The sequence below is a fragment of the Phacochoerus africanus genome, chromosome 8 (genome assembly GCF_016906955.1).
Source record: "Phacochoerus africanus isolate WHEZ1 chromosome 8, ROS_Pafr_v1, whole genome shotgun sequence".
In the NCBI taxonomy this organism is placed as follows: domain Eukaryota; kingdom Metazoa; phylum Chordata; class Mammalia; order Artiodactyla; family Suidae; genus Phacochoerus; species Phacochoerus africanus.
In genome coordinates this window covers 167,187,056-167,211,931 of record NC_062551.1, presented here as the reverse complement: position 1 = coordinate 167,211,931, position 24,876 = coordinate 167,187,056, and the positions used below count along the sequence as shown (strand labels likewise).

Below are 24,876 nucleotides of genomic sequence, written 5' to 3'. Positions count from 1 at the left end.
GGGGGGGGGGCAGGGGTTGTTCTTCCTGCCCCCGTTGTGTGCTGAGCTCCCCTCCTGGAGGCAGAGACAGGCGTGTGCTGCCCCCAGTTGGGAAGCAGGCTCTTCTAGGCCTTGATGGTTCCTAACCCTTCTCCGCCCCCACCCCACCCCACCCCACCCCACCCCGACCACTCAGCATAGAGACCGAGGACCTGAGCGAGCCTGAGTTTCAGAGCACCCGAGTCCCCGGCCATCCAGACCCCGGCCTGGAGATCTCTCTGACAGACGTCTGTCAGCTCAGGGGGGAGGCACACGATGCCCTGCACAGCCTCATCCAGGTGGGAAGCTTGGGGAGGGTGAGGGGGCAGCGTCCCTGTGGGGTGTGCAGGTGTCTGTTCTAGGGTGGCGGGGCCGTGTGCTGCCCAGCAGTGGCGGACACAGCCTCTTTCCAACGCCCAAACAGGAGAAGTTCCTGGAGATCAGTGGTCTCCACTTCCGCACAGTGCCCTCCAACCCCCACTACTTCTTCTATTGCCCCCCGTCCAGCAGGCGCGAGGTGAGTGGCTTTCTCCCTTCCCTCCCTCCCGCCCTCGACCTGCAGCCCCAGAGGCCCGCCCGGCCCGCCCAGATCCTCCTGACTCCTGGTTCCCTGAGGCGCCGCCCTGGGCCCAGCTGTCTCTTTCTTTGGCCCAGGATGAGGGCCCCCGGGACACAGTAGACAGAAAAGTCAGCGATCTGGAGTTTTCAGAGGCTGAGCTCATGGGAGAAGAAGGTGTGTAGGCCAGGGGTAGAGGTGGGAAGACTGCTTCCAGCCAGGGTGTGGGGGCCCCCGCTGCCAGCCTCTCCCGTTGACCACACCACATGCACCTCTAGGAGACACATCCGCCTGCTGTGTGGTCACTGAGAGTGACCCAGAGCTGGAGGTGGAATACCGCGAGAGCCGTGAACCAGACCTGGGGCCTGCTGGGCTGGACTCCGCCTCTCTGTCGGACGCAGACACCGTGAACCCCGACGAGGACTCCTTCAGTATCCTGGGGGGCGACTCACCCACCGGGCCCGAGAGCCTCGCTCATGACCTGCCGCCCCTCTTCCTGCACCTCACGTGCTCCGTGCGGCTGCGCGGGCAGCACAGCTCAGTCCCCGTGAGCAGCCTGCCCACCTGCCTGGGTGAGTGTGGGGGGCTACCTCAGGAAGGCCCTAGGTCCTGGCCAGTCTGGGGGTGGAGGGGAGCCTGCGAGTATAACTCTTTTGCACTGGAGACTTGGAATCTGCGCTTGTCCCAGGGCGCCCGGCAACGCCTGACGTTCCCCCTCCCCCAGGCCAGGTGCTTTCTAGTCTGGAGGGTCCCCTCGTCGGAGGCCGAGTTCCCCTGAGGGACCTCAGTGTCACTCTGGATGTCTTCGTGCTGACCTTGCCCCTGGAAGTGGAGCTCCCGCCAACCTCAGACCCTCAGCACCACCGGTGTGGCAGCAAGTTTGGTGGGGGGGTCTGGGGCTGCGTTGGGGCAGGGGGACCATGAAGGAGTCTAAGGGCACCTGGGGACTAAGGGCACCAGAAGGATTCGGAGGCAGGAGGGCTGAGAAGGCCCCGGGAGGATGATAGCTGCTGACCTCCGACCTTGCGCCCACCCTGTTCAGGTCGACGTCTGAGAGCAGTGCTTCCTTCCCACGATCTCCGGGGCAGCCGTCGGATGATGGCCTGGGGCCTCCACTGCCACCTCCAGGAGAAGACAGGTGCTGCCTTCTCTCCCTCGGAGGGCCTTGCTCCCCGTCTGCTGTGTTTTCTGGAAACCAGTCTCTCGGCTTTTCTTCCACGTAGGCACCCAGGACTGTCTAATTTGGCCGGGCCGCACAGGTTGGCTATTGAGACCACCGTGAGTGAGGTGAGGGCCTTCCCTCCGCCAGCCTAAGTCACAGCCCCCAACTCTGAGGCCCTTTCCTTCAGACGGTGGGCTGGGCACTGCCTGTACCCTGGGCCCCAGCTGAGGCCCCGCTCGGTCTCTGAGGCAGGGCAGCTTCTAGGATCTTCTAGTCTAGGAATGAGGGGTGCCCAGTCAGCGTGGGAGGCGTCCTTGGCCACTTCCCGGGCTGCTCTCTGACGGTAGATCCGCTGGCTGCTGGAAGACGAGATGGTGGGGGCGCTGCGGAGAGGGGGCATCCCCCAGAGCCCTGCCCTGCACCGCGCAGCCGCCCACATCCACGGCTCCCCCGGACGCCCCACCTGCCTACGCCAGACGCTGCCGCTGAGTTTTGTGTTTGGGCCCGAGCGTTCGCTGACACAGTTCAAGGAGGTATGCTACCCTCCGAACGCTCCCTGGTGGCCCGGGGGCCCATCTTCGCCGGAATCCACTTGCAGAACTGGCAGGCCCTCTCTTAAGTCCACCTCCTCCCCACACCGTCTGTCCCCGACTCTGTGCCTGGCAGCCCCACTCAGTGGGAAGAGACCCAGCGCGTCCTTGCCCCCGGACCTGTTGCACGTTTTTGGGGATGCGCGTGTCTGCCTCACCAGGTGGGAGGGCCTCTTGAGGATGTGCGGGGTGCCACGGACAGGGAGGGCTGCTCCTGCCTCAACTCTGCCCTTGGCTCCTGCCCCCCAGGAGTTCCGCCGCCTCCACCTCCCTGGTCACGCTCTTCTCGAGGACCCTGACAGCGGCTTCTTCTTCGTGGCAGCTGGCCAGCAGCCAGGCGGGTCCCACGGGGGGCCCCCTTCGGCAGCCTGGGCTTGGCACAGCCCTGAGGACAGGGCGGAAGGCGTCGAAGCGGGGGTGAGTCTCTTCTGGGCTGACCATGGCATGGAGCGAGTGGTGGTGGCCGTTTGGAGCCTGTGCTCCATCCTGACCTCCTGCCCCTCAGGCCCTGACAGCCAGCCCCCAAGTCCCTGGCTCCCCAGAGGATTCCGAGGGCCCCCTGCTCATCAGTCTGCCCAGCCCGTCTCAGGGAGGTAAGAGAGCACTTGCCCCTCCCTGGCCCTGCCTCTGGGTCCAGAGGGCGTCCTAGGCAGGACTGAAAGAGGCATGTCCCTTCGCTTCCCAGGGAGCCAGCCTGGGCCCAGCCAGGGACTCAGCCTCATGTCCAGTCAGGGCAGTGTGGATTCGGACCACCTAGGTAAGCTGGGCGCGGGGGGCGTGGAGGACTGAGCTGATGGGAAGGGGACTCGGGGCTGCACAGCGCAAGGTCTGGGCAGGGCCATGGGAAGGGACTAAGCTGCAGGGGCCGCCAAGCCGACGCACTTGGGGGCGCAGATGAGGCTGAACTTGAGCACATTTGACACAGGTTATGATGGTGGCAGCAGTGGCTCAGACAGTGAGGGTCCCAGTGAGACCCTGGGGGAGAAGGCCCCCTTCGCGCTGAGGACCCCCCCTGGGCTGGCGCCTCCACAGCCTTCGCTCACGGGCCTCCCTGGGCCCTGCCTGCCTGACTTCTGGCTCATCGTCCGGGTGCTGCAGGACCGCGTGGAAGTGTATGCGCACGCGCGGTAAGGAGAAGCCCAGCCCTGCACCCTGACCCTGATAGTAGCTTCCTCTCCCCGGTCCCACAGCACCCCCCTCCGTGTCGTCGGAAGGCTAGACTTGGGACCGAGGGTTTGGGTGGTGGTCTGACGGTATTCTACGGCTGGGGGGCTCCTGACCACTTCCCAAGTAGCAAAGCCCATCACTCCACTCTCCTGATGGCGTCGAAGAGCGGACGAGGATTTTGGCTTCTGGCCGAGCATTAAAACGTCTGTAGTTCGGAGCAGCTGCAGGAGCTGTTGCCGAGTGAAAATAAAGAGTATCGAGTGAGGACTTACTGTCGTCAGGCACTGTTCTAAGTGTTTCACGTGGATCAACTCACTTAATCTGTAACAGCCCTGCGAGGCATTATCCTTGGGTCTGAGTGAAGAAGCTGCAGCGTAGATAAGTTCAATACTTGCCCAAGGTCCCAGTTTGTAAGTGGCAGCACCAGGATTCATACCTAGGCATCTGGTTCAATACTGCTCTCATCACGGGACTGGGGGGCTTGAGAGAAGGGGGGCACTACCATTCTGAGAAAGAAGATGTGAGGATATGGAGCTCCCGTCGTGGCGCAGGGGAAACGAATCTGACTAGGTACCATGAGGTTGTAGGTTCGATCCCTGGCCTCCCTCAGTGGGTTAAGGATCTGGCGTTGCCACGAGCTGTGGTGTAGGTCGCAGACGCAGCTCAGAGCTGGTGCTGCTGTGGCTGTGGTGTAGGCCAGCAGCTGCAGCTCCAATTGGACCCCCTAGCCTGGGAACGTCCATATGCCGTGGGTGTGGCCCTAAAAAGCAAAAAAAAAAAAAAAAGATGTGAGGATAAAAAAGATGCAAGCTGCACGATGGAAGCCTCAGTGTGGGACCCATATGGACGCTGTAAGGCGAGCGTGGAGCCCAGGCTTCCAGAATCGCTATTGAGAATTCCGTGTTTCCCAGTTCCCATCATGTTTATTTCCCTTTGTCCAGTCTCCCTTCCTTTTCATGGTTCCTCTCGACCCAGCTCCCGCGACACCTCCCCCCACTCCCCCCACCGAAGTCCGCTGTGTGATCTGTCCCTCCCAGGAGCCTGGTTCGGGAGGATGGGGGGCCAGGCACCGAGTGTCGCCACCTGCAGCAGCTCCTGGTGCGGCGAGTCGGGGAGATCTGCCGGGAGGTCAACCAGGTAGGCAGCCAGGGGCGGGGCTCTCCCGGCGAGAGACACGCCCGGGGAGGAAGGGCTTCCCAGGAACTCGACCTTCAGAGGCTGTGGATCCATCTCGGACATTTTCTTTGACCCCAGTTACTGAGATGCCCTTTCTCCCCAGACTCTCTGCAGCCTGGGGAACTCCCTAACCCACCCCCAGAGGGGGCTGCTCTCTCCTCTCCTCCCAGTGGCCACGAGGCGCCCCCTCTCATTGCACTCTGCTGGTACCAGGGACCTGACAGTGACCAAAACAGAGGGAAACCCTGACTCTGGAGCTTGTGTGGGGGCGGGGGAAGGTAGACACGGAACAACTAAATCCCACAAGTTATTTCCGCTGCAATTGTGAAGGCTTCTCCAGAGGCAAAGCAGAGAGGGCCGTGAGGGCACAAGACAGGGATCCGACCCTCTGCAGGCTCAGGGAAGGGCTTCGGGAGAAGAGATGTTGAGGCGGAGACCCGAAGGATGGTGAACAGGTGCTGGCAAAGAGGGACACACGCTCCTAACTGGGCTCCAGGGCCCGGAGCCCAGCGACGCTCACACACCACCGCTGGGCTCCCAGGGCTCCCGGATGCCCTCTTTGACCCCTGACCCCCGGCGATCATGGGCGTTCCCTGCCACCACCGCCCGAGGACAGGGGCTATTTCCGTCCCTGAGACCTTGCCCCCCCCCCCCCGCCCCCCCAGCGGCTGCTGCTCCAGGATCTTCACGACAGTCACGTGTGTAACTCTCTGCTGGTGGCCGAGAGCGAGGAAGATCTGTGGCGCAGCGAGACCCCCTACCACTCCCGCCAGCGGGCGCCCCCGCCCAGCGACGGTAAGGCCCACGCAGGAGCCCCCCGCACAGAGGGATGCTGCTGCCCTTTCCTTTACTCAGGACCCGGGGGAGACGCTGCGGGCAGAGTCACCGTCGCTTGGTCGTCGGCGCCAGGTGACGCAGGGCAGGCACGGAGGAGAGGACAGAGAAGGATCCGGATCTGGCTGCTGCGAGTTCATCAGTGACTTTAGTGAAAGGGCTGTCGGCGGAGAGTTGGGAGCAGAAGCCAGAGGAAATAGAATCATGAAAGGAGGAGCCGCCAGTCACTCTCTTTCAAGTAGCCTGGCAGTGAAGGGAGAGACAAAGTCGATACGGCAGAAACGAAGGGAAGATGGGAGGCAAGGCAGGAATTTAAAGCAAGGCAGAGACCCACGGGGTGGGGGGAGGTTGAGGAAAACAGGAGGCAAGGGGCGCCGGCCGTGACCTGCCTTCCTAAGGGCAGGCTTCTCCCTGGCCTCCCTTGTCCTCTAAAAGGACCACCTTTTGCCTGCCGGGTAACAGGGCTGAGAAAGGGGCAGGGATGGTGGACGGGTAGGCCAGGTCCCGGGTGAGAAACCCAGAGGGGCGGAGCCTGAGGGCCGGTAGGAGGATGTGCCTTCTGATTGGCTGTCCCTCCAGACGGGCAGGCACAGCAGCTTGGGGGATTTCGGAGACCTGTGGCCGCGGTTAGGCGGTGCCATCATCCACGCCAGGCGGTGATTGCCGTCTCCAGCTTCTGCTCCCTTCTCCTGCTCCTCAGGGCCTCTCACCCCGCTCACGGCGGCGGAGAGCCAGAGCATGCCGTTCCTTTGCGGTTCTGTCTTTGGTCTAAAAGTAACGTCAGATCACTCCTTTTTTTTTTTTTTTTTTTTGTCTTTTGTCTTTGTTGTTGTTGTTGTTGCTATTTCCTGGGCTGCTCCCGCGGCATATGGAGGTTCCCAGGCCAGGGGTTGAATCGGAGCTGTAGCCCCCGGCCTACACCAGAGCCACAGCAATGCGGGATCCGAGCTGCGTCTGCAACCTACACCACAGCTCACGGCAACGCCGGATCGTCAACCCACTGAGCAAGGGCAGGGACCGAACCCTCAACCTCATAGTTCCTAGTCGGATTCGTTAACCACTGCGCCACGACGGGAACTCCACTCCTTATTTTTAACATGCTTAGCAGGTCTGTAGACAGACGTTCCTAACAGATCCGGGGAGCGTGTCCCTCAGCACATCCTAGGATGCGTTCATATCCAAGCCGAGTCCCCGTAATTGGGGGCTTCCCAGGGTTTTGAAGGCACCCTCTGCAAACTGGGAATGAGCTATGACAGCCGAACACTCTACTTCACGAGGGCCCCCAGCTGGAACCCAGACCCAGCCCGTCCTCATTTTAATGTCTCCGTATGGTTTCACTGAAACCCTTAGCAACCAGCATCCCATTCCAGACTCTGCAGCCTCCTGGGGATCCAGTCCCCTGCTCGCATCTGACAGCAGCTTCCCTGGGAAACCAAATTGCCACCTTGACCTGCTGGAAGGTTCCTCATCAACCAGGAAATTGGGAAAGGGTCCATCAAGGCCGTGGGCTCTTGCATGGCGCCATGCCGCCCTTATCTCTGGGTTAGCAGCCCTCCAAAGCACAGGACGTAGTTTCCCGCACTCTGCCGCGCGCGCGTGTGTGTAAGGGTCACACCCTTTTTGTTCAGGTGGGGTTATTGACGCAAGTCCCAAGGAATACACAGGAGGGTATATATTACGCATTGCGTTCTGTCAGGCTCAGGGTGTCTTGGCCTTATATTCAGGACCCGCGCATGCTCTGCCCGTCCTGACTCCTCTTCTTAGCTTCTCCATGTCTCCCTGAGATAGTTCTGAAAACCTTTGTGCCGTGACCTGACTTCCTAAGGGCATGGTCCCGTCCTGTTACCCCAAACGACCGTCTCGCCCTCTGCAGAGTAACAGGCCCGAGGAGTCCGGGGAGTGAGGACAGCTGAGAAGGCTCTGAGGGTAGAGGGCTGTGTCCCCTTTCTGAGCCGCCGTCTCCCTCCCCCCAGACTATGCTGCGGATGACAGCTGTGGACCGCGAGGCTATCTAGCAGCCACAATGCAGTTTGTCCCTGGCCATTTCTCCTGTGACGTGGTGTGGGGAACCGTGATCCGGGTCCATTCCCGCCTCAAAATGGGGCCCAGCATGGGGGTCTCTCGGGGTATGTGGTTGGTATCAGAGGGCAGGTGGATTTGGGGGGTCAGGGGGGGCCTCTGGAGAAGGGAGCCTCCCGAGCCCGTGTGCCCCCGTAGCCATCCAAGCCCTGCGCTCCGTGCTCAACGCCTTCTCTGTGGTGAACCGGAAGAACATGTTTGTGTATCAGGAGCGAGCAACAAAGGCTGTGTACTACCTGCGGTAAGTGGCCCCGGGCCGAAGGGCTGCCGCTCGGGTCAGACACGGTGCCAGAGGAGCGGTGGCCAAAGCCCTTGCCGCTCTTGCCCAGGCTCCTGGAGACGTCCTGCACTGAACGCTCGTGGGACAGTGACACCCTGCCCCCATCTCTAGCTCTGTCCCGAAGCCAGGAGCCCATCTACTCGGAGGACACCTCGGCACGTATCCCCCCTGCTCCCTGATGGCCCCTGCTCCCTGATGCCCCCTGGAGCCGGGCCCTGACCAGGATTTCCCTGCAGGGTCCCCGTTCTCCCCTGGACGTGGCTTCCAGCCGCGGTTCAGACGCTGCTCGTCCTGTGGGCCAAGTGGACAGACACATCCAGCTGCTGGTGCATGGCGTAGGGCAGGCAGGTAAGGCTGCGGGGAGGGCGCGGGCGTGACCGGATGAGGTCCCCAAATCCGCCGGAACATCTTCCTGCCCTAGCTCGTGCCCTGCTCCGGGCCCCCCTCCAGCAGGAGCCGGCTGGGAAAGGACAGGCTCTGTGATGCGGAGGGCAGGACCCGTGGCTGATTGAAGTGCAGCTTGGGAAAGAGGAGCCGTAAAAGTTGACGCTGGGGTCTCTAACCTGGGGCTAGATGGCGGTCCCACTGGCCAGCCACAAGGCAGGTTTAGGGTGAAGCGGATGGGTTGGCTGTGGGATGTATTGTACCTGAGGTGTCTAGGAGGCGGCTGGCACGCTTAATTTATTTATGGCTCAGTTAATGCTTCCTAGTCTTGGGCTAAGACGGTTACCTCTGAGGTAAATGCCATCATCATTGCCATGAATTGAGGAGGGCCCTGAGCCTCCGAGAGGTAATTCCCACTGGTCCACAGTCACACGACCCGCCCGGCGCCGGCCTCTGGTGTATGGGGAAAGGTTTGCGTCTGGGGCTAAGGGCTGGGATGGGCGAGCTGCACCCTCGGTCACCTTCCCACCACGGCTGCATCCAGGTCCCGAGATCACAGACGAGCTGGTGCGGGTTCTGCGTCGGCGCCTGGACGAGGCCACGCTGGACGTCATCACAGTCATGCTTGTCCGGAACTGCAAGCTGACCCCAGCCGATGTGGAGGTCAGCTCCCTCCCGGGTTCAGCGTCCTTCCGTGGCTCTGCCGCGGCCGCAGGGCCGGTCTCTGCCGGAACCGCCTCCTTCAGCGCTGACCCCCCCATCCCCCTCTGCAGTTCATCCAGCCCCCCGGAAGTCTCCCCTCGGAGGTGCTGCATCTGGCGCTGCCCCCCTCCTGCAGGCCCTGGCTCCCTGCGCTGGCCTGGTACCTGCGGCAGAACCTGCTCGTCTTCCTGCACTCCCCCAAGTACACGGACAGCAACAGCCGCAACCACTTCCAGGTGCGATGGCCCCCACCTCTGCACCCTTACTGTGTCGCCGTTTCCCACAGATGCCCCCCGCCTCACACGACCTTCGCCCATGGACCTCGGCACACCTGTGCTCCCACTTCATTATCCACCTGGGTCTGCCGATGCCTCCGCATACACCTGTCCCCCATCCCCCGCGGGGGACCCCTGTTCCCTGATGGCTTTGGTCCCCTTGCCTGGTCTTAGTGCTCAGTGGCCGTTCTCTCCCCAGCACCCACTCCCACCCCAGGGCGGCCTTCCTGACTGGGACATCTACCTGTACAACAAGCCTGGAGGACAGGGCACTGGGGGCAAAGGTACAGCGCGGGGCCCGGGCCGTGGCACTGCCGGGCATGGGGGAGCCTGTTCCTGTGGCCGAGAGGCCCTTACGTGGCCTTGGGGCCGAGGAGGGTGGGCGGGGAGGGGCAGCGCCTGGAAGTCCCAGACCTGAGCTTTCCCGTGGATTTCTACCCAGGGGTCGCCTGCATCACTGTAGCTTTGGTGGATGAGGGAGGAGCCCCCATCTCGCTGGCATCGTGGCCCCCCTCTTCTCCGGGGCCCCCAGACTCACTGCAGGAGGAGGAATTTGAGCAGCTGACTCAAGTCACGCGCTGCTCGGTTGTGCCAGACAATTCTTCAGGTAGGACGGGGGGCAGGGGGGGTCAGTGAGTGCCATGGAAACAGGGACACACTCAAGCAGCCCCGGCTCTTTCCTCCAGCTCCGGATGGGGCCCCGCGGCTGCGACTGGATGTGTGGGGAAAGGGGAACATCAGCATCGTGCAGCTGGAGGAGAAGCTCCGCGCAGCCGCCCGCCAGGCCCTGGCCGACGCCGTCATGGAGTTCCGGCTGCTGCCAGCCTCGCTCTGTACCGAGGACACAGCCTCAGGTATGCGGGCCAGACAGTGTTGCAGGTGAGGGTGCTCAGGTGGGGGTGGAAGACCTTGCAGGGGTCCCCCCCGAAGCGCACGTTCACGATTGTCGGTGCCCTTCCCGGCGTCGGCCAAGTGATACACCTTTGGCAGAAAGGTGTGCACGCGATTGGTCACTCGCTTAGGGAGGGGGCGTGTGATCGGGAGCTCCCTTCTCGCGGCCACGCACTGTCACTTGCAAATACTGCCCCTCAGCAGCAGGTAGGGCAAGTGGCACGTCACTGACACCAGTCCCGGGGCTCAGGGTGTTGATGACGGTCAGAGATGGCATCTGTACTGTCTGGTGCCTGCAGGAGGTCTCAAGAGCGGGCCGTTGGAAACCAAGAGCCCTGCAGGCCGCGCTGGCACCTTTCCCCCTGGCCCTGGCCCTGGCGAGCCCGCGACTCCCCCCAGCAAAGCCGGCCGCCGTAGCTTCTGGGACATGCTGGTAATGGGAGCAAGGGGGAGGTGGTGAAGGTGACATCTGCCTCCTTGCCTGCCTCCTGTCTCCTCCTCCGCTCCCCTGCAGGCCCTGCCCCAGATCGCCTGTTGTATAAAACTACCCTGTCTCTTGGGTAGAAGCTTGCAGGATGTGACAAGTTCCCACCGCCACAGAGAGAGCCGCAGCTTACTGAGCGCCTTCACGTCCACTTCTCTTGGCAGGTCCTTACAGCCTGCAAAAGACGTCAGCTGGGCTTTTCCCAGTGAGGCAGCTGAGGCTCCAGAAAGTTGAGCAGGCTGCCCAGGGCTGCTCAGTTAGCCTCCAGGGCCTGAACCCAGGCCTCCAAATCCTCCAGGCTCGTGTCACCAGCCCATGATACCTGCATCCTCTGCCCCATCCCCCTTCCCAAGAGCCCCTCCTCATTCACTGCGTTGCCCCCAGAGTAAAACAGAATGTGGGGACTTGGGTTCCCCCAAAACTACGGATGACATCGTCCTGGATCGGCCAGAAGACACTCGGGGCCGGAGGCGTCATAAAACAGAAAGTGTCCGGACTCCCGGTGGGACTGAGCGGACAGTGGGCCCGGAGTCCGGAGCCCAGAGACAAAGGTGTGTGTGTGGTGTGAAGTCGCGGGCAGCATGGGGTGTGTGTGAACACATCTTGTGGGTGGGTGGGTGCGAGGCTCTTCCTCTTCCTCTGTCTTTAGGCGCAGGACCACACAGCTGGAGGAGGGCGAAGTGGGGGCCCTGCAGCCTGTGTTTGCTTGGGTCGCTCAGCGCTGGATGGAGTTCATGGTTCAGATTGGTGAGACCCCAGCGCCCTCTCCCACCCTCAGCCCCGTGGCCGGGTCCGCGTCCTGCAGCCCCCCGCCCCCCGTGACCTCAGTGTCCTGGATCCAGGATGCGCCTCGGTGTCCAGGAGCTCCACCCACATGGTGTCGCGGTTCCTGCTGCCGTCGGTCCTGTCGGAGTTCGCCGCCCTGGTCTCCTCGATGGCCGGAGACACCAGGGTCCGCATCTTTGAGCAGCAGTTGTGAGTCCGGGGATTCGCGGAGGCTGAGCTGGGAGAGGCGGCGGCCTAGGCCCGGGGGGAGCTGGCCGGGGAAGGGGGCCATCCCCAGTCTGCTTTCTGCCCATCCCTCCCTCCCACTAGGGCTTCTGAGCCAGAGACCTTCACTCCTTGTTCCCTTGGGCAGCTGGGCCCAACGCCCCGCCCAGCAGCCAAGCGGCATCTGCTCCTTCTGGGAAGGAACTTCTTGCAGTGGAGGAGACCCACCCAGCAGGGTGAGGGCACAGCCTGGGGCGGGGGTGGGGGGGTGCTCAGAGTGACGGATCCTGGGGGATCTGCCTCTAGCCCCCCATTTTGCCACTCCCTGACCCCACAGCTGCCAAAGCCGTGCAGCGCTTCGAGCCGGGAGGCGATGGGAACTCGGGGCGGAGTGCTCCCCGGCAGAGGTTCTTGCTGCTGGAGGTCACGGACAAGAAGGTAGACGTGGGGCCAGGAACTGGGTGGGGAGAGGGGGCCCTGAGCCCACTGACGCTGAGCCTTGACTTCCAGCTCCAGCTGCTGACCTACAACTGGGCTCCAGACCTGGGGGCGGCACTGGGCCGAGCACTGGTCCGCCTGGTGCAGTGGCAGAACGCCCGGGCCCACCTCATCTTCTGCCTCCTCAGCCAGAAGCTTGGGCTCTTCCACCATTACGGCCAGCTGGACTTCCCGGTGCGGGACGAAAAGGTGCCTGCTGCTCGGGGCCCTCCTCTCCTCGGGGGTCAGTTAAAGGCAGTACCAGCTCGGAAGCAGGAGAGCGGCGGACTGAGGGCAGAGGTGGTGGGAGGGAGAGTGTGAGGGAGGAGGCCATGGGGGGGGGGGGAGGCGAGGTCTGAGGGCAAAGCCTGTGGAACCCATTGTGCGGCCCCGTCTCGCTCAGGAGCCCAACCCATTCCTGCTGCCGACCGTGGAAGCAGAGACCCTCATCCGGTGCGCGAGCCCCCCGCTGAGCCGCGAGCAGGGCCGGCTGAGCGGGTCCTCTCGGGGCGGGGGCCCCCTTCCGCTGGACACATTCCCCTTCGACGAGGCCCTGAGGGACATCGCGGCCGCCCGCCCCAGCTCCTCCCTGGGCCCTGCGCCCAGACCGCCCGACCCCGTCGCCTTCCACGGACAGCAGTTCCTGGAGATCAAGATGGCAGAGCGCAGAGGTGAGGGTGCCGGGCCGGGCAGCGGGCAGGGAGAGGGGTGGCCACTCCTGGGGGGCCCCTCCTGATGCTTCCAACCCCCAGAGCTGGAGCGCCAGATGAAGATGGAGAACCTGTTTGTAACGTGGCAGCAGCGCTCCGCCCCAGCCAGCATGCCCATCAGTGTGAGTGGCCCAACCCGCGCCCGCCAGGAGCGTCCCCTGACCCCGCCCTGGCCACCCGCCTAGTGCTCACTGCCCACGTCCCCAGGCCGGGGAGCTGGAGACCCTGAAGCAGTCGTCCCGCCTGGTGCATTACTGTGCGACGGCCCTGCTCTTCGACCCAGCAGCCTGGCTGCACGGGCCCCCGGAGACCTCTGGGCCCCCCGAGGGGCAGGTGAGCCTCCAGACGCCTGGCTTTCTCTTGTGGGACCTCCCTTTGCCCCCTGGGGCCCTCCTTTCCCTCCACGGCCCAGAGGGGAGTCCGCTGTGGCTGGAGCCTCTCTTTATCTGCACTCCCACAGCGGCGCCATCGCCCTGAGTCAGGGTCTGGGAGCCGAGAGGGCCCCGCAAGCTGCGACTCCTCGGACGGGCCTCCGCCAGGCGCCCGGGAGGAGCCTTGGCTGAAGGAGCTGAGCTTGGCTTTCCTGCAGCAGTACGTGCAGTACCTGCAGAGCATGGGCTTTGTGCTGGTGCCGCTGCGGCCCCCCTCACCCGCCCGCAGGTGAGCCCACCTCTCCTGCCCTCCCCGCCTCCTCCACGGCAGGTGAAGGCCCACGCGCCCTCCTCCTGGGTCCCCCTTGGGCGGCTCGGGCCTCGTGCGCATTCATCCCACAGGCCCGCACACATACGTGAGGACCCGGGCCCTGCGCCTGCCGCCCTCATGCTCCTTCTGTAAGCCTCACACCCCCTGTGGGAGTCACGGCTGCGTTCAGACACAAGCCGCGCACCTTCTCACGAGCTGATGCCCGCGTGCGGCTTCTGTGCTTCCACGCTGACGTCCATCCGCACACAGCAGTCCTGGGCCTGGCCCTTCGTAGCTGCTGTCCCGATGGCTCCCTGACCTCTTCTGAGCCCCGTGTGGTGCCCGGCCTGGGAAGAGTCCTTTTCGCACCGTGCTTGGTTTTTCTCCTCCCCAAGGACCCTGCCCTGGGCCTCCTCCCATCCCTGTCTTCTGGCCTGTTCTCGGTCACGTTCACTCACTGGCCTGAGTCCTGGGAGCTAGGAGACGCTCCCCTGGCCCACCTTCCGTCTCCCCAGCACACAGTGACGCCTCGGCACCCACCCTTCCCATCCTGCGCCAGGTCTCAAGTTCCCATTTCTGTGGCCCATGCTCTCTGCCCCTCTCAGCATCTGAGCCTGCAGGTTCTGGGTTTCTAGCCGCTTCCCCGTGGCTGCCTGGGAGAAAGTCCACTCAGCTCATGCACTGACGTTCATGTTTCCCGATGCGTGAGTCTGTTTTCTCCCTCCTCTCTGTTCTCGGTTTGAGGCCTTTTCAGGCTGGCAAACGTAAGCTGTGCTTCCTTACTCAGGACACCCTTTGGTGCAGAAAGCCAGTTCCGACTACTTGGTGTTTTGTAACCAGCTCGCCACCTCCCAGGCCTCCCACCCTTTGCCAGGCCTTCAGAAGAACGGACTGGCTTGAGCCTCTGGGACATTTCTGTGGGTGCCCCTCTCTCTTCTTAGTGACAGAGCCCAGGAGCCCTGCACTGCCCTCCACAGCCAGGTCTTAGCTGGCGGGGTTTTTCTGGAGTTTGCATTTTCCCATTCAGTTATGTTCTTCCCAGAAATTGGAATTCCCTTTTAAAACCATAGACACCAGATTTAAACCTACATTTATAGAGAAAGATTTGAAGTCAGGCCTCCGTTCCTCACCAGTCACTCTTTGGGTCTAGTCCCTATTTACCTGAGGATTCAGTGGGACACCGGCCCCCCGGCAGCAGTTTGGCAGTTTATAGCTCCCGATACAATGAGTGGGTCCCGCTGGCCCGTTCTGTTTTGTCCATGTTCACAATATTTTTTTCCCTTTAGTTCCTGGTTAAGAAGTAAGGAACAGTAGGCCCATGGAACACTGCAACTACTCTTCCCAGAGAAAAACAGGACCCCTTTTCCCTCTCAGAGGAACACCCCTAACCAGGGCAGAAGCAGCTCCTTGAATCTGCCCCAGGAAGTCTCAGGCATACGTCCCCCCTCCCCTCCTGCCCTCCTCTGCTGCCCCCAGTAAGCAGATGCCTCCAGCCCCTCACAGGGGTCTCGCCATAGTCCTGGCAGCCTCGCCAGCCCTACCCTCTTCCTCCCTCTGGAAGAGGGGCCTGGCCTCCCCCTCCCCCCAAAGCAGCAGCTGCTGTGGAGAGAGCACTGCCCTGCAGTCTAGCCCTGGGCCCCACTCACCCTGAGCAGGTCCTTCCATCTCGGGGCCTGTCCTCTCTCCTGCAAAACTTTCCCACATGAACTGCATTCGCGACCTGACAGCCGCAACCCTTCACCCACCGGCCCGCCTCACCCCCCGTTCTGCAGCACCAGCCGGCTGCGGGCCATGGCCATCCTTGGAACAGAGGGTCGGGGCTCCTTCTCCTGCCCGAAAGCCAAGACCGACGGGAGCCCCAAGGTAACCACCATCAGAGAAATCAGTGCTGCCCAGACACCCGTATCACTGAGCCTGAGTTATCTGCCCAAGGCCTAGAGTCAGGGATGCTGGGTGAGGACTGAGGTCATTGATGCCAGCCTGGCACCATTAAAGTCACCGACCCAGAAGACTTCTTCCCTGCTGGTCCGGGGCTGGTGGGCCCCTGACCCTTGCCTGTGAACCCCAGTCTCTTTTCTCTCTTCAGAGCTCTGGCTCTCCAGTCACCACATACCACCTGCAGCGGGCACTGCCCGGGGGCATCATCCTCATGGAGCTGGCTTTCCAGGTGAGCAGGAGGACACTGAGAAGTGGGGAGAGCCAGACCCACCTGTCTCTCACCTTCCTGACCTCGGCTTCACTCTCTCTGCAGGGCTGTTACTTCTGTGTCAAACAGTTTGCTCTGGAATGTTCCCGAATCCCCATGGGGCAAGCTGTCAACTCGCAGGTGTGTGGTAGGGACAGAGGGCTGTGGGGCCTCAGGTGTGGTCAGTCCCCCCCGCCCCCAGTGTGCTGTGGCAGGCTGCCCCAGAGATGACCTGGTGCTGCAGGTGGCCAGGCCATTCTGGTGCTGTGATTGGACCGCCACCAGTCCCCGTCCACGGTAGTCCAGGGCTGTACTCGGCCATGGCACTGGGGGCGGGCGGCAGAGTAGCACACGGTGGCTGGTCTGACACTGACAGGAGCCTGGCATTGCGGTCACACTACGACACAGCTGATGGGACAGTGAAGACCCGTGAGCACGGTGGGTACATGCGTGCTCACGGGTAGGTCGGCGCCATGGGCAGTCTGGGCCTAAGGTAGAGCTGGGGACGGCCTGGCATCGCCTGTGTCGTCACACTTAGAATGGGGACGAGCGTGACGAGATCCACACGGCGTACGGTCACGTGGTCAGGATTTTTGTGCCTGTCTGCTGGCCTCGAGGCAGAACCGCTGCACCCTGAGGGTTGAGAACGAACAGGAGTCAGGACGGAGGGCAGTCAGGGACCGGAAGCCCTCGGACTCAGGTTAGGTGCGCCCCTTCAGCGCCAGGGCCTCGGTCTTCTTCGCGCCTCTCGCCGAGTTTCTGAGAGATGAGGGTCTGACGGGCACCGTCGGCCACCCTCCAGCACGGGCAGCAGGGGCGCCTCCCAGATGTGGCCAGCTCAGGTCCAGCCCGTCGGCAGCTGCCTTGGACTTGGGTGTGGATGCCTGGTCTGGTCGTCACAGGAGGGTGCGATCCAGGAGCGCTTGGGGACGTCAGCACAGGAACCTGCCCCGGCCCGTGCTCAGAAGGGAGACGGTGCGGGCGGGTACTCCTTCACGCTTGGCTGGGTGAAGGCACCCACCCCCACTGCTCTCTAGAGCTTCCTGAAGTCCTTCTGACTCCTCTGCCCCATGATCTCCACCCAGCTTGGCTCTCTGTGCCCCTACGTGTCTAACTTCTAACCTTACGTTCGCTTTTGAAGGTGCTGTATTATCGTCATTATCACTAAGTGCTTAGTCTCCATGCTGAGCCAGCCAAGTGCGGAGTTGACTCCTACTGTACAGATAAGGAAAACTGAGGCTTACAGAGGTTAAGTGATGTGCCCCAGGCGCACAGCTAGTTGGGGGCAGTACGGGGGCTGAGTCTGGTCTCTGACTCAGAGGCTCATCCTTTGGTTATTGCATTTTCTCACACGGCCCTAACGTGGTGAGGCCCTTGCCTTTCTCTCATGGTAAATGACGAAACCGAAGCAGAGAGCTTTTGACTTTACCCAAGGCCACGCAGCTCCTCTGACTCCCAGGCAACTGCTTCTTCTACTGTCATTGAATTCCTTTCCTGTTAACGTTTATGCCCAGTGCCCCCAAGGGAGTGGGCCTGTAGATTCCGCCCTTCCACCATCACCTCTCCAGCTGTTAACAGACTTTCGGCAAAGCTACTTCTACCAAGAGAAGCACCAGCTCCGCGTCTCTGCTTTCCTTTCTTCCCCCATCAGGGGTTCATTCACAGACCAGTTAGAGGAGGCCCACCCTGGCCCAGCCTTGGCAAGATACCCCAGATGAAGCTGTACAAGCAAGGAGGAGCTAGCCAGCTTTGGCGGGGGCGGGGGGGGGGCAGGGAGGCAGCATTCAGGCAAAAAGAAGAGCAGGTACAGAAGCATAGAGAAAATATGTGATGTGCTTGGCAAGAGCGAGCAGTGTGCTGGGAAGATCATGCTGGATCAATGAGAAGGAGCCAGAAAATAACGACACGCCTGCCCTACCCCGACCACCTTGTTTAAAACCACAAGGACTCAGCTGTTGATCCCCCACGACCATGTCCCAGCACGCTGTGTGCCACCACTCTGTCTCCTACCTAGTGCCCTATCTCCCCACTCCTGGGATGGAAGCTCCTTGAGGGCAGGGTTTGTACCCCCAGCATCCAGAACAGTACCAGGCAGGCAGGTGGCCGGCACTCGGCGAGTATGTGTCACACCATGAATCTGAGCCCGACTCGCGTGGAGTCTGGGCTACAGAGGGCGAAGGCCCGTCCCTGAGAACGGGCCGTTTCGCGTATCGGAGAGTTCCAGTACAGGACGATGTAACGAGACTGCCCTCGGAAGCATTTCAGGCAGAGGAGGGGAGTGGGGGTGTGCTGGGCAGCCTGGCCCTGGGCCCTGACCCAGCCCCGTGCCACCCCCGCAGCTGTCCATGCTGTTCACAGAGGAGTGCGACAAGGTGCGGGACCTGATGCACGTGCACTCGTTCAGCTACGACTTCCACCTGCGCCTCGTGCACCAGCACGTGCTGGGCGCCCACCTGGTGCTGCGTCACGGCTACCACCTCACCACCTTCCTGCGGCACTTCCTGGCCCACCACCCTGACGGGCCCCACTTTGGCCGCAATCACATTTACCAAGGTCGGTGCCCAAGGGCAAGCCAGGGCAGGCGGGGCCGTTGCTGGGGGCCAGGCCTTGTCTCTGCCCCTCCTGTCCCACGATGTCCGTCGCCTCATATCACCTGGACCTTGTCTCCGTCCTGAGTCCTTCCCAGTCTTGTTTTGCAGCAAAGTCTAGGTCCTCTCCCATGTGAACCTGCCCCCTGTGAGTCCCGAGCCACTTCTGTCCCGTCTCCACGTCCCACAGGAGCTCTCCAGGAAGGCAGAGCCAATCTGCCTGTCAGGCAGGGCCACAGGGACGCCCCCCCCACCCCCCCCCCCACCCCCGATCAGCGAGTGCCAGGCTCAGTGTCTCCTGCAACTCGCCCCTCAGGGACCCTGGAGCTCCCCACTCCACTCATTGCCGCCCACCAGCTGTACAACTACGTGGCCGACCACGCCAGCTCCTACCACATGAAGCCGCTGCGGATGGCCCGGCCTGGGGGGCCCGAGCATAACGAGTACGCTCTGGTGTCAGCCTGGCACAGGTGAGGGCACAGCGGAGCTGGGGGCAGGCCGTCCGTGCACATGGAGACCCGTGTTTCCGTGGGCACAAGGAGCAGCAGGGGTGGGGCGGGCTCCCCTGGAACCTCAGGCTCTGCATCCCCCGCCCCGCCGCCACCGCAGCTCCGGCTCCTACCTGGACTCGGAGGGACGTCGCCACCAGGACGACTTCGACGTGTCTCTGCTTGTCTGTCACTGGGCTGCACCCTTTGAGGAACAAGGGGAAGCCGAGAGGCACGTTCTGCGGTGAGCACCCCCCACTGACCAAGCCCGCTGCCCAGCCACGCCCCCGCCCTTGCCCTGTGACCATCGCACTGGTGACTGCCCCCCCCCGCCCCCAGGCTGCAGTTCTTCGTGGTGCTCACCAGCCAGCGAGAGCTCTTCCCCAGGCTCACTGCTGACCTGCGCCGGTTCCGGAAGCCGCCCAGACTGCCCCCGGAGCCAGAGGCCCCCGGGAGCTCAGCTGGTAGCCCAGGGGAGGCCTCCGGGGTCGGTCTGGCCGCTGGACCAGCCCCCCTCTTCCCTCCACTGGCTGCAGAGGTGGGCGTGGCACGGGCACGGCTGGCTCAGCTGGTACGGCTGGCTGGAGGGCACTGTCGCCGGGACACCCTTTGGAAGCGCCTCTTCTTGCTGGAACCAGCAGGACCTGATCGGCTGCGGCTAGGGGGGCGCCTGGCCCTGGCCGAGCTGGAGGAGCTCCTAGAAGCAGTCCATGCCAAATCCATTGGGGACATCGACCCCCAGCTGGTAAGCAGCTGTGGGTTCCAGAAGCGGCAGGACAGGTGCTAGGAGTTCCACCGGCAGGCCAGGAGGCAGTTGCAGGGGTCTCAGAGGGGGCTCTGGGGCAGCACATCCACACCTGTGGACCCTCCCCCAGGACTGCTTCCTGTCTATGACGGTCTCCTGGTACCAGAGCCTGATCAAGGTTCTCCTAAGCCGCTTTCCTCAGAGCTGTCGCCACTTCCAGAGCCCAGACTTGGGAACCCAGTACCTGGTGAGTCTCCTTGCCCTGCCTTTGAAAGGGAAGGGACAACAGAAACACGCATCAGAGAGAGGACAGGGTCCCCCAGGAGCCCCAGCCTGTCTGGCCAGGCTCCGCTCTGGAGGGAGGCTGGGACAGCGGGACAAGGCAGGGGTCAAAGCCTTCAAGCACGGAGCCACGGCCCGTGCATCTCTGAGAATAACCAGGAGCTGTGCCCTCAGGGACTCACAAAAGCACAAATCTTGGCACGGGATCCTGAGGGCCAAGCTCTGGAACCTCGCGCGTGGGTTGGTCTCGGGAGGTTCGCGCCCCAGAAGGGACATCTTGGGCTTTAACGCCTTTTCACCCAAAGTGTGGTCCTTACACCAGCAGCCTCAGCACCACCCGGGGGCTGGCCAAAGTGCAGCTCTCTGGGCCCCCTCGAGACCTGTGGCTCAGAGCCTGCCTTTCAGCCGGATCCGCACACCTGAGGTTGAAAGCGCTGCTGGGCAGGGCAGGGCAGGGCAGGGCAGGTAGTAGAGAAGAGAGCTGTGCAGTGGGCACGGCCTGGGGAGGGAGAGGCTAAAGGACGCGCCCAGCGAGACCACCAGATTGAAAGCACTCGGTCCGTGGTGGGGGTCCTGTGACACAGCACTCGTGGGGAGGACCGGTTTCAGGGTGTTAGGAGACATCGCCCAGGGAAGCCAAGGCCAACGGGCACAGGCCGCAGAGCACAGACAGCACGTCGGGCGTCCTTCTGTGGGGGGTGGGGACACTGAAGCAGGAGTGGGTTTGGGGGACGGGTCGTGAACCTGGGGCCTGGGAGGACCTCCCGGGACCCCTGTCTAGGAGGTGCACGGGCATCGGCGTCTGGAGCTCAGGAGAGAAACGGGGGAGCGTCTTTACGAACAGGTGGTCACTGAGGGCCCAGGCGTAGAGGAAACAGCCCGGGGAGATGGCAACGCTGAGCGCCAGGGACAGACATCAGGGGAGGGCCCCAAGAGGGGGCCAAGGATACGAAACCCAGGGGCAAGGAGGATCAAGGGCAGAGAACTCCCCTTCGTTGGTGGGCTGCACTGTGCCACTCTGACGAGGCTGGACGGGCTGGTGGGAGCCAGTGAGGATGACAACTGAGGTGGGATTTGGAGAAGCCGTCTGGATGACCGGGCAGCGCAGCTGGGGCCAGTGGGGTGGTGGGAGCGGGCCTCCCTTGGACGGGTCCCGCGTCCAGGCGGCCCTCGGGCACAGTCAGTGCCTCGCTCCCCCTCTCACCTCGTCTTTTGCTGCAGGTTGTGCTCAATCAGAAGTTCACAGACTGTTTCGTGCTAGTGTTTCTGGATTCCCACTTGGGAAAGACGGTAGGAATGGGGGTGAGGGCTGTACCCCACGTGCTCCACCCCAGAGCCTGCTGGGCTGGAGGAGCCTGCTTCCTGGGCCCAGCTTGCCCTCCTCTCACCATCACCCCCTCCCCCGGCGCCCCCGTGTTCCCCACAGTCTCTGACGGTAGTTTTCCGAGAGCCCTTCCCAGTACAGCCGCAGGACAGCGAGAGCCCCCCCGCCCAGCTGGTCTCCACCTACCACCACCTGGAGTCGGTCATCAACACAGCCTGCTTCACCCTCTGGACCCGCCTCCTCTGAGGGCTGGACCACCGAGCGTCCTCTGTAATTGCCCACCTGAAGCAGGACTGGCCCGCCCTTCTGGGCACCAGGGCAAGACCAGACCCTGAGGGACGCCCAAGGTTTTATGACTCTGACTTGGGAGGCTGGTAGCAAGAGCCACCCTCCCTAAACACGTGCAGCCACTGACCAGCCAGGGCGCCAAAGGGTCCAGTGCTCTGCCTGAGGTGCCCATGTCTCTTCAGGCCCTGGGCCCTTCCAGGAGCCGCCTCCTTCCTGCTCTCCTGGGGGAGTCTGGGAATTCTTGGCATCAGGTGGCACGTAGGCCCTTTAGAGCTCCTCTTCCATGGATCCTGCCTCCAAGTCTTGGATGGCTGTCAGCCACCCCCATAGTGCGTCCGCTGGTCTTCACTTCCCACTGGGACTTCACTGCCGGACGTGGCCATTGAGCTGAGACACCCTGGTTCCAATCCCAGCTCTGCCATCGAAGCACCTGTGGCCACAGGCAAGTCCCTTTGCTCTCGACCCTTGGTTTGTCATCCACACATGAGGAGGCGGGCTCAGAAGCTCGCCCATCTCCAGAGCAACCCTGGCGCAGATGGGAGGACTTGAACCTGAGCTGCACGTCCCTTCTTTGCAGGAGGGAAGCGACCCCAAGAACCTGCAAAGTGAGACACTGTGTGTCCCTGTCCCCCCTCCAGTAACACACACATGGAAACGCTCTGCAGGGTGTCTTTAATTCCGACTCAGGATGCACCATCAGTGTCCCAGAGGCGTGGGTGGAATGCGGGACCTCAGTGGCCAGCCCGTGGGTGGCCCCGCTTATCCCAGTACGAACGCAGCCAACTCAAGCCCTCTACCGTGTCTCCTGAGGGGAGAGGGAGGCGGGCATCAAGCCACAACCCACAAGGAGAAGCACAGCCCCTTCCCCAGGACCTGTCGGGACCTCTGCCCACCGTCACCTTGAGGCTGGTACTCGCAGCCCACAAAGCCTTTGTAGCCTTCGTCTTCCAGCAGCTGGAACAGATAAGGGAAATTCAGCTCTCCGGGGCTGCTGGGCTCCCCCCGGCCGGGGACCTGGGCCACCTGCACGTGCCCTGGGGACAGAGGTGGGCAGATGTGAGGCTCCGGCTCCTGCTGAGGCCTGAGGCACTGATATTGGGGCGGGGGGGGGGGGGCAGACAGAGGAAGCAGGGCGGACTAGGAAGGGGCCTCACCAACAATGGGCAGGAACTGCCGGATGTTTTCGGTCAGGTTCCCATCCATGATCTGCCAGTGGAACATGTCCTGGGGCAGCGACATCACCGTCACAGCCCCTGCGGGCCGCGCCATCCTCCTCCCCAGGGGCCCGAGAAGTGCTCCCGCTCCCCCACTTACCATCTGTAACTGGAGGTTGGGGCGCCCAGCCTTCTGTAAGATGGCTGCCGCTGGGGACAGACCGGGGCGGGGACCGTGAGACCGAGGGCAGCACCAGAAGCAGAGGGACAGCAGAGGGCACGGGCTGGGGGGGTCCTACCCTGCTGGGGCGTATCCAGGAAGTACCGGGGGTCCGTGACGCGGGTGTTGATGGGCTCCAGCAGTCCCACGAGGTTCTCCTAGCGCCGCGCGGGGTCCGTCCCCCTCCATCAATCACTGGTCAGGTCCCCCTGACCTGGGCCACTGCCCAGCCTTGTGCCTGACTGCACACCCCCACCCCCACCCCCACCCAGACATCCATGACGTACGTGTGTCTGGATGTGTCTTCACTTTTCCCTGTCTCACCTGAGCCAGAACCCCAGCTGCGTGCCTCAAGTTCTCCAGAAAAACTGTCTCCATTTCACCCCTGACTGCTGCTCGATCGGCCCCCTGGGGCACCCGGCCAGCCATCAGATGAATCCTGTGGGGGGAACGGGACTGGAGGGGGCCGTGGGGTCCAGGCTCCTTGGGTGCACCTCTTCCAGCTGCCCTCCAACCGTGCCGGCCTCCCACCTCCCCAGGTCTCAAGTCAGGACCACTTGGCCGTGATGCTCAGGCCCCCCAGCAGCTCCACTGTCCGCCAAAGGCCAAGCCTTTTCCTAGATTCTGAGGGTCAACCCATCCTCCCTCCTGGGGCCTCAGGCCCTCACCTGACCCCTCCTGTACGGGCAGCCTCTCCTTTGACGTGGTCCTTCCCTCAAGCCCATGAACAGGCTCGTCTCACCTAAAAATTACCTTGAACCCTTATCCTTCCAGCCATTCCACAGTTTGTCTCTCCTCCTTACAGTGTTTCTTAGCTTCTTCCCATCTGTTTTCTGAACCTGCCCCCCAATAACCCCACGTTGTCGGTTCCTCCTCAGCCTGCCTGCAGGCTGCAGGGTTTGGCATTGATCTGATCAGCCCCACTTAGAGCCCCCACCACTTCTCCCTTCACTGCCTGATCTTTCTCAGCCACCTCCACGCAGACAGGCCACATCCGCCTCATCAACTCTGAACACACCAAGCCCCTCTTTGGAATGCGCCTTCCATGAGCAAGTGTCCACTCTGAGACCCAGTGCCACATCTCCACTGTAAGCAGCTGTCTCGGCTCCCAGAGCCTCCTAGAACTGACCCGTCCTCAAATGCATCTCCCTGGTCAGACTGAACTCCCAGCAAGGAGTCCCAGCAAGAGATGGCCAAGAATGAGTTGTAAACGGAGAGCGACGCCACGGATAAAACGCCAAAGGCACTTTACGAGAGACTAGGACTGAGGGGGCGGGGAAGGGCCAGGGCGCGCGGGCCCGTGAACCTCTTCCCGGGGTCACCGAGGGGAAGGGGCGGGCGGTGGAGAGGGGAGGATACCTGGGACAGCCCAGCGCCTTGGCGTACAGCACGGCCTGCTCCAGCCCCTCTCGAAAGGCCGCCTGCCTCCCGGGAACGGCCCCCAGCCCCATTTCCCCCTTCTCGCGGTCTCCTGCGGGGAGAACGGGCCTCAGCTCCCGGCTCGGGGCCCCAGCCCGCCCCGCCCCGGCCCGGCCCGGCCCGCATGGCGCACCCGGGGGCGTGTTGATCAGCACCAGCTGCAGCCCTGCTTCCCGCGCCGCGCGCGCCAGTGCCTCGGGTGGCTCCGCGTAAGGCCAGCCGATCTCGGCCGCCTGGAAGCCCGAGCTGCCCGCGGCCCGGAGCCGCGCGGGGAGGCTGGCGAGCTCCGGGAACAGCCAGGACACGTTGGCCGAGAAGCGCAGCGGAGCCATGGCCGCCGGGAGCGCGCGCGCGCGCGCGCGCGCGGGGCAGAGTCCGTGAGGCCGGAACGCGAAAGCGGGCGGGGCCGGGGAGGGGGCGGAGGGCGGGGCGCGGGCGGCCGCGGGGCGGGCGCGGGCGGCCGCGGGGCGGGGCGCGGGCGGCCGCGGGCGGGGCGCGGGCGGCCGCGGGGCGGGGCGCGGGCGGCCGCGGAGGAGCCCGGCCCGGCCGAGCGGGGGCGCGCTGGCCCCGCAAGCCGCAGAGAGCTGGCTGCCGGCCGTCGGGGGGGGGGGGGGGGAAGCCGTCTGTCTTGGCGAAAACTGTGGACGGGCCAAAAAAGTGCACCTTTTCCAGACCGGAGAGGGCGGCGGGGAAGGGGGCGTGGGCGAGTCGGCCGCCCCGAGGCCAG

At 63.2% G+C, this 24,876-nt stretch overlaps 2 protein-coding genes across 17 annotated transcripts in view; one reads left to right on the top strand and one right to left on the bottom strand.

Annotated features, from left to right (window-relative positions):
- The window catches only part of SZT2 (SZT2 subunit of KICSTOR complex), a 50,079-nt gene extending 28,063 nt beyond the window's left edge, over positions 1-22,016 (top strand). For 2 of the 5 annotated variants that reach the window (XM_047789386.1, XM_047789390.1), the window contains 44 exons: positions 176-317; positions 443-535; positions 673-751; positions 853-1,146; positions 1,299-1,440; positions 1,617-1,712; positions 1,798-1,861; positions 2,084-2,269; positions 2,576-2,743; positions 2,832-2,919; positions 3,012-3,083; positions 3,252-3,453; positions 4,531-4,630; positions 5,335-5,464; positions 7,477-7,629; positions 7,721-7,823; positions 7,912-8,017; positions 8,099-8,210; positions 8,791-8,909; positions 9,020-9,184; positions 9,423-9,507; positions 9,666-9,830; positions 9,910-10,077; positions 10,414-10,547; positions 10,983-11,149; positions 11,248-11,345; positions 11,441-11,573; positions 11,694-11,824; positions 11,926-12,026; positions 12,099-12,275; positions 12,469-12,736; positions 12,818-12,897; positions 12,983-13,108; positions 13,236-13,435; positions 15,229-15,319; positions 15,543-15,623; positions 15,708-15,782; positions 17,981-18,194; positions 18,546-18,699; positions 18,839-18,961; positions 19,057-19,462; positions 19,593-19,709; positions 20,966-21,034; positions 21,171-22,016. In XM_047789386.1, coding sequence (XP_047645342.1) covers positions 176-317; positions 443-535; positions 673-751; positions 853-1,146; positions 1,299-1,440; positions 1,617-1,712; positions 1,798-1,861; positions 2,084-2,269; positions 2,576-2,743; positions 2,832-2,919; positions 3,012-3,083; positions 3,252-3,453; positions 4,531-4,630; positions 5,335-5,464; positions 7,477-7,629; positions 7,721-7,823; positions 7,912-8,017; positions 8,099-8,210; positions 8,791-8,909; positions 9,020-9,184; positions 9,423-9,507; positions 9,666-9,830; positions 9,910-10,077; positions 10,414-10,547; positions 10,983-11,149; positions 11,248-11,345; positions 11,441-11,573; positions 11,694-11,824; positions 11,926-12,026; positions 12,099-12,275; positions 12,469-12,736; positions 12,818-12,897; positions 12,983-13,108; positions 13,236-13,435; positions 15,229-15,319; positions 15,543-15,623; positions 15,708-15,782; positions 17,981-18,194; positions 18,546-18,699; positions 18,839-18,961; positions 19,057-19,462; positions 19,593-19,709; positions 20,966-21,034; positions 21,171-21,314 — 6,121 coding nt within the window. In that variant the 3' untranslated portion in view covers positions 21,315-22,016. Of the gene's footprint in view, positions 1-175; positions 318-442; positions 536-672; positions 752-852; positions 1,147-1,298; positions 1,441-1,616; positions 1,713-1,797; positions 1,862-2,083; positions 2,270-2,575; positions 2,744-2,831; positions 2,920-3,011; positions 3,084-3,251; positions 3,454-4,530; positions 4,631-5,334; positions 5,465-7,476; positions 7,630-7,720; positions 7,824-7,911; positions 8,018-8,098; positions 8,211-8,790; positions 8,910-9,019; positions 9,185-9,422; positions 9,508-9,665; positions 9,831-9,909; positions 10,078-10,413; positions 10,548-10,982; positions 11,150-11,247; positions 11,346-11,440; positions 11,574-11,693; positions 11,825-11,925; positions 12,027-12,098; positions 12,276-12,468; positions 12,737-12,817; positions 12,898-12,982; positions 13,109-13,235; positions 13,436-15,228; positions 15,320-15,542; positions 15,624-15,707; positions 15,783-16,017; positions 16,768-17,980; positions 18,195-18,545; positions 18,700-18,838; positions 18,962-19,056; positions 19,463-19,592; positions 19,710-20,965; positions 21,035-21,170 lie in introns of those variants that run through there. The other 3 variants (XM_047789388.1, XM_047789387.1, XM_047789389.1) reach the window with 3 other exon arrangements.
- HYI (hydroxypyruvate isomerase (putative)) lies at positions 22,010-24,597 on the bottom strand. 12 transcript variants are annotated; one of them, XM_047789400.1, is made up of 8 exons: positions 24,283-24,597; positions 24,090-24,201; positions 23,055-23,169; positions 22,810-22,888; positions 22,671-22,720; positions 22,511-22,580; positions 22,256-22,390; positions 22,010-22,161 (listed from the first exon to the last, which is right to left on the bottom strand). In XM_047789400.1, exons 1-8 carry the CDS (start codon positions 24,479-24,481, stop codon positions 22,088-22,090), a joined length of 834 nt encoding a protein of 277 aa, XP_047645356.1. In that variant the 5' UTR covers positions 24,482-24,597; the 3' UTR covers positions 22,010-22,087. The 12 variants fall into 12 exon arrangements, with proteins under 12 accessions (XP_047645356.1, XP_047645363.1, XP_047645367.1 ...); XM_047789407.1 differs by having other exon boundaries at positions 22,256-22,310; positions 24,283-24,514; XM_047789411.1 differs by having other exon boundaries at positions 22,256-22,310; positions 22,511-22,562; positions 24,283-24,514.
- Positions 24,598-24,876: the final 279 nt, after the last annotated feature.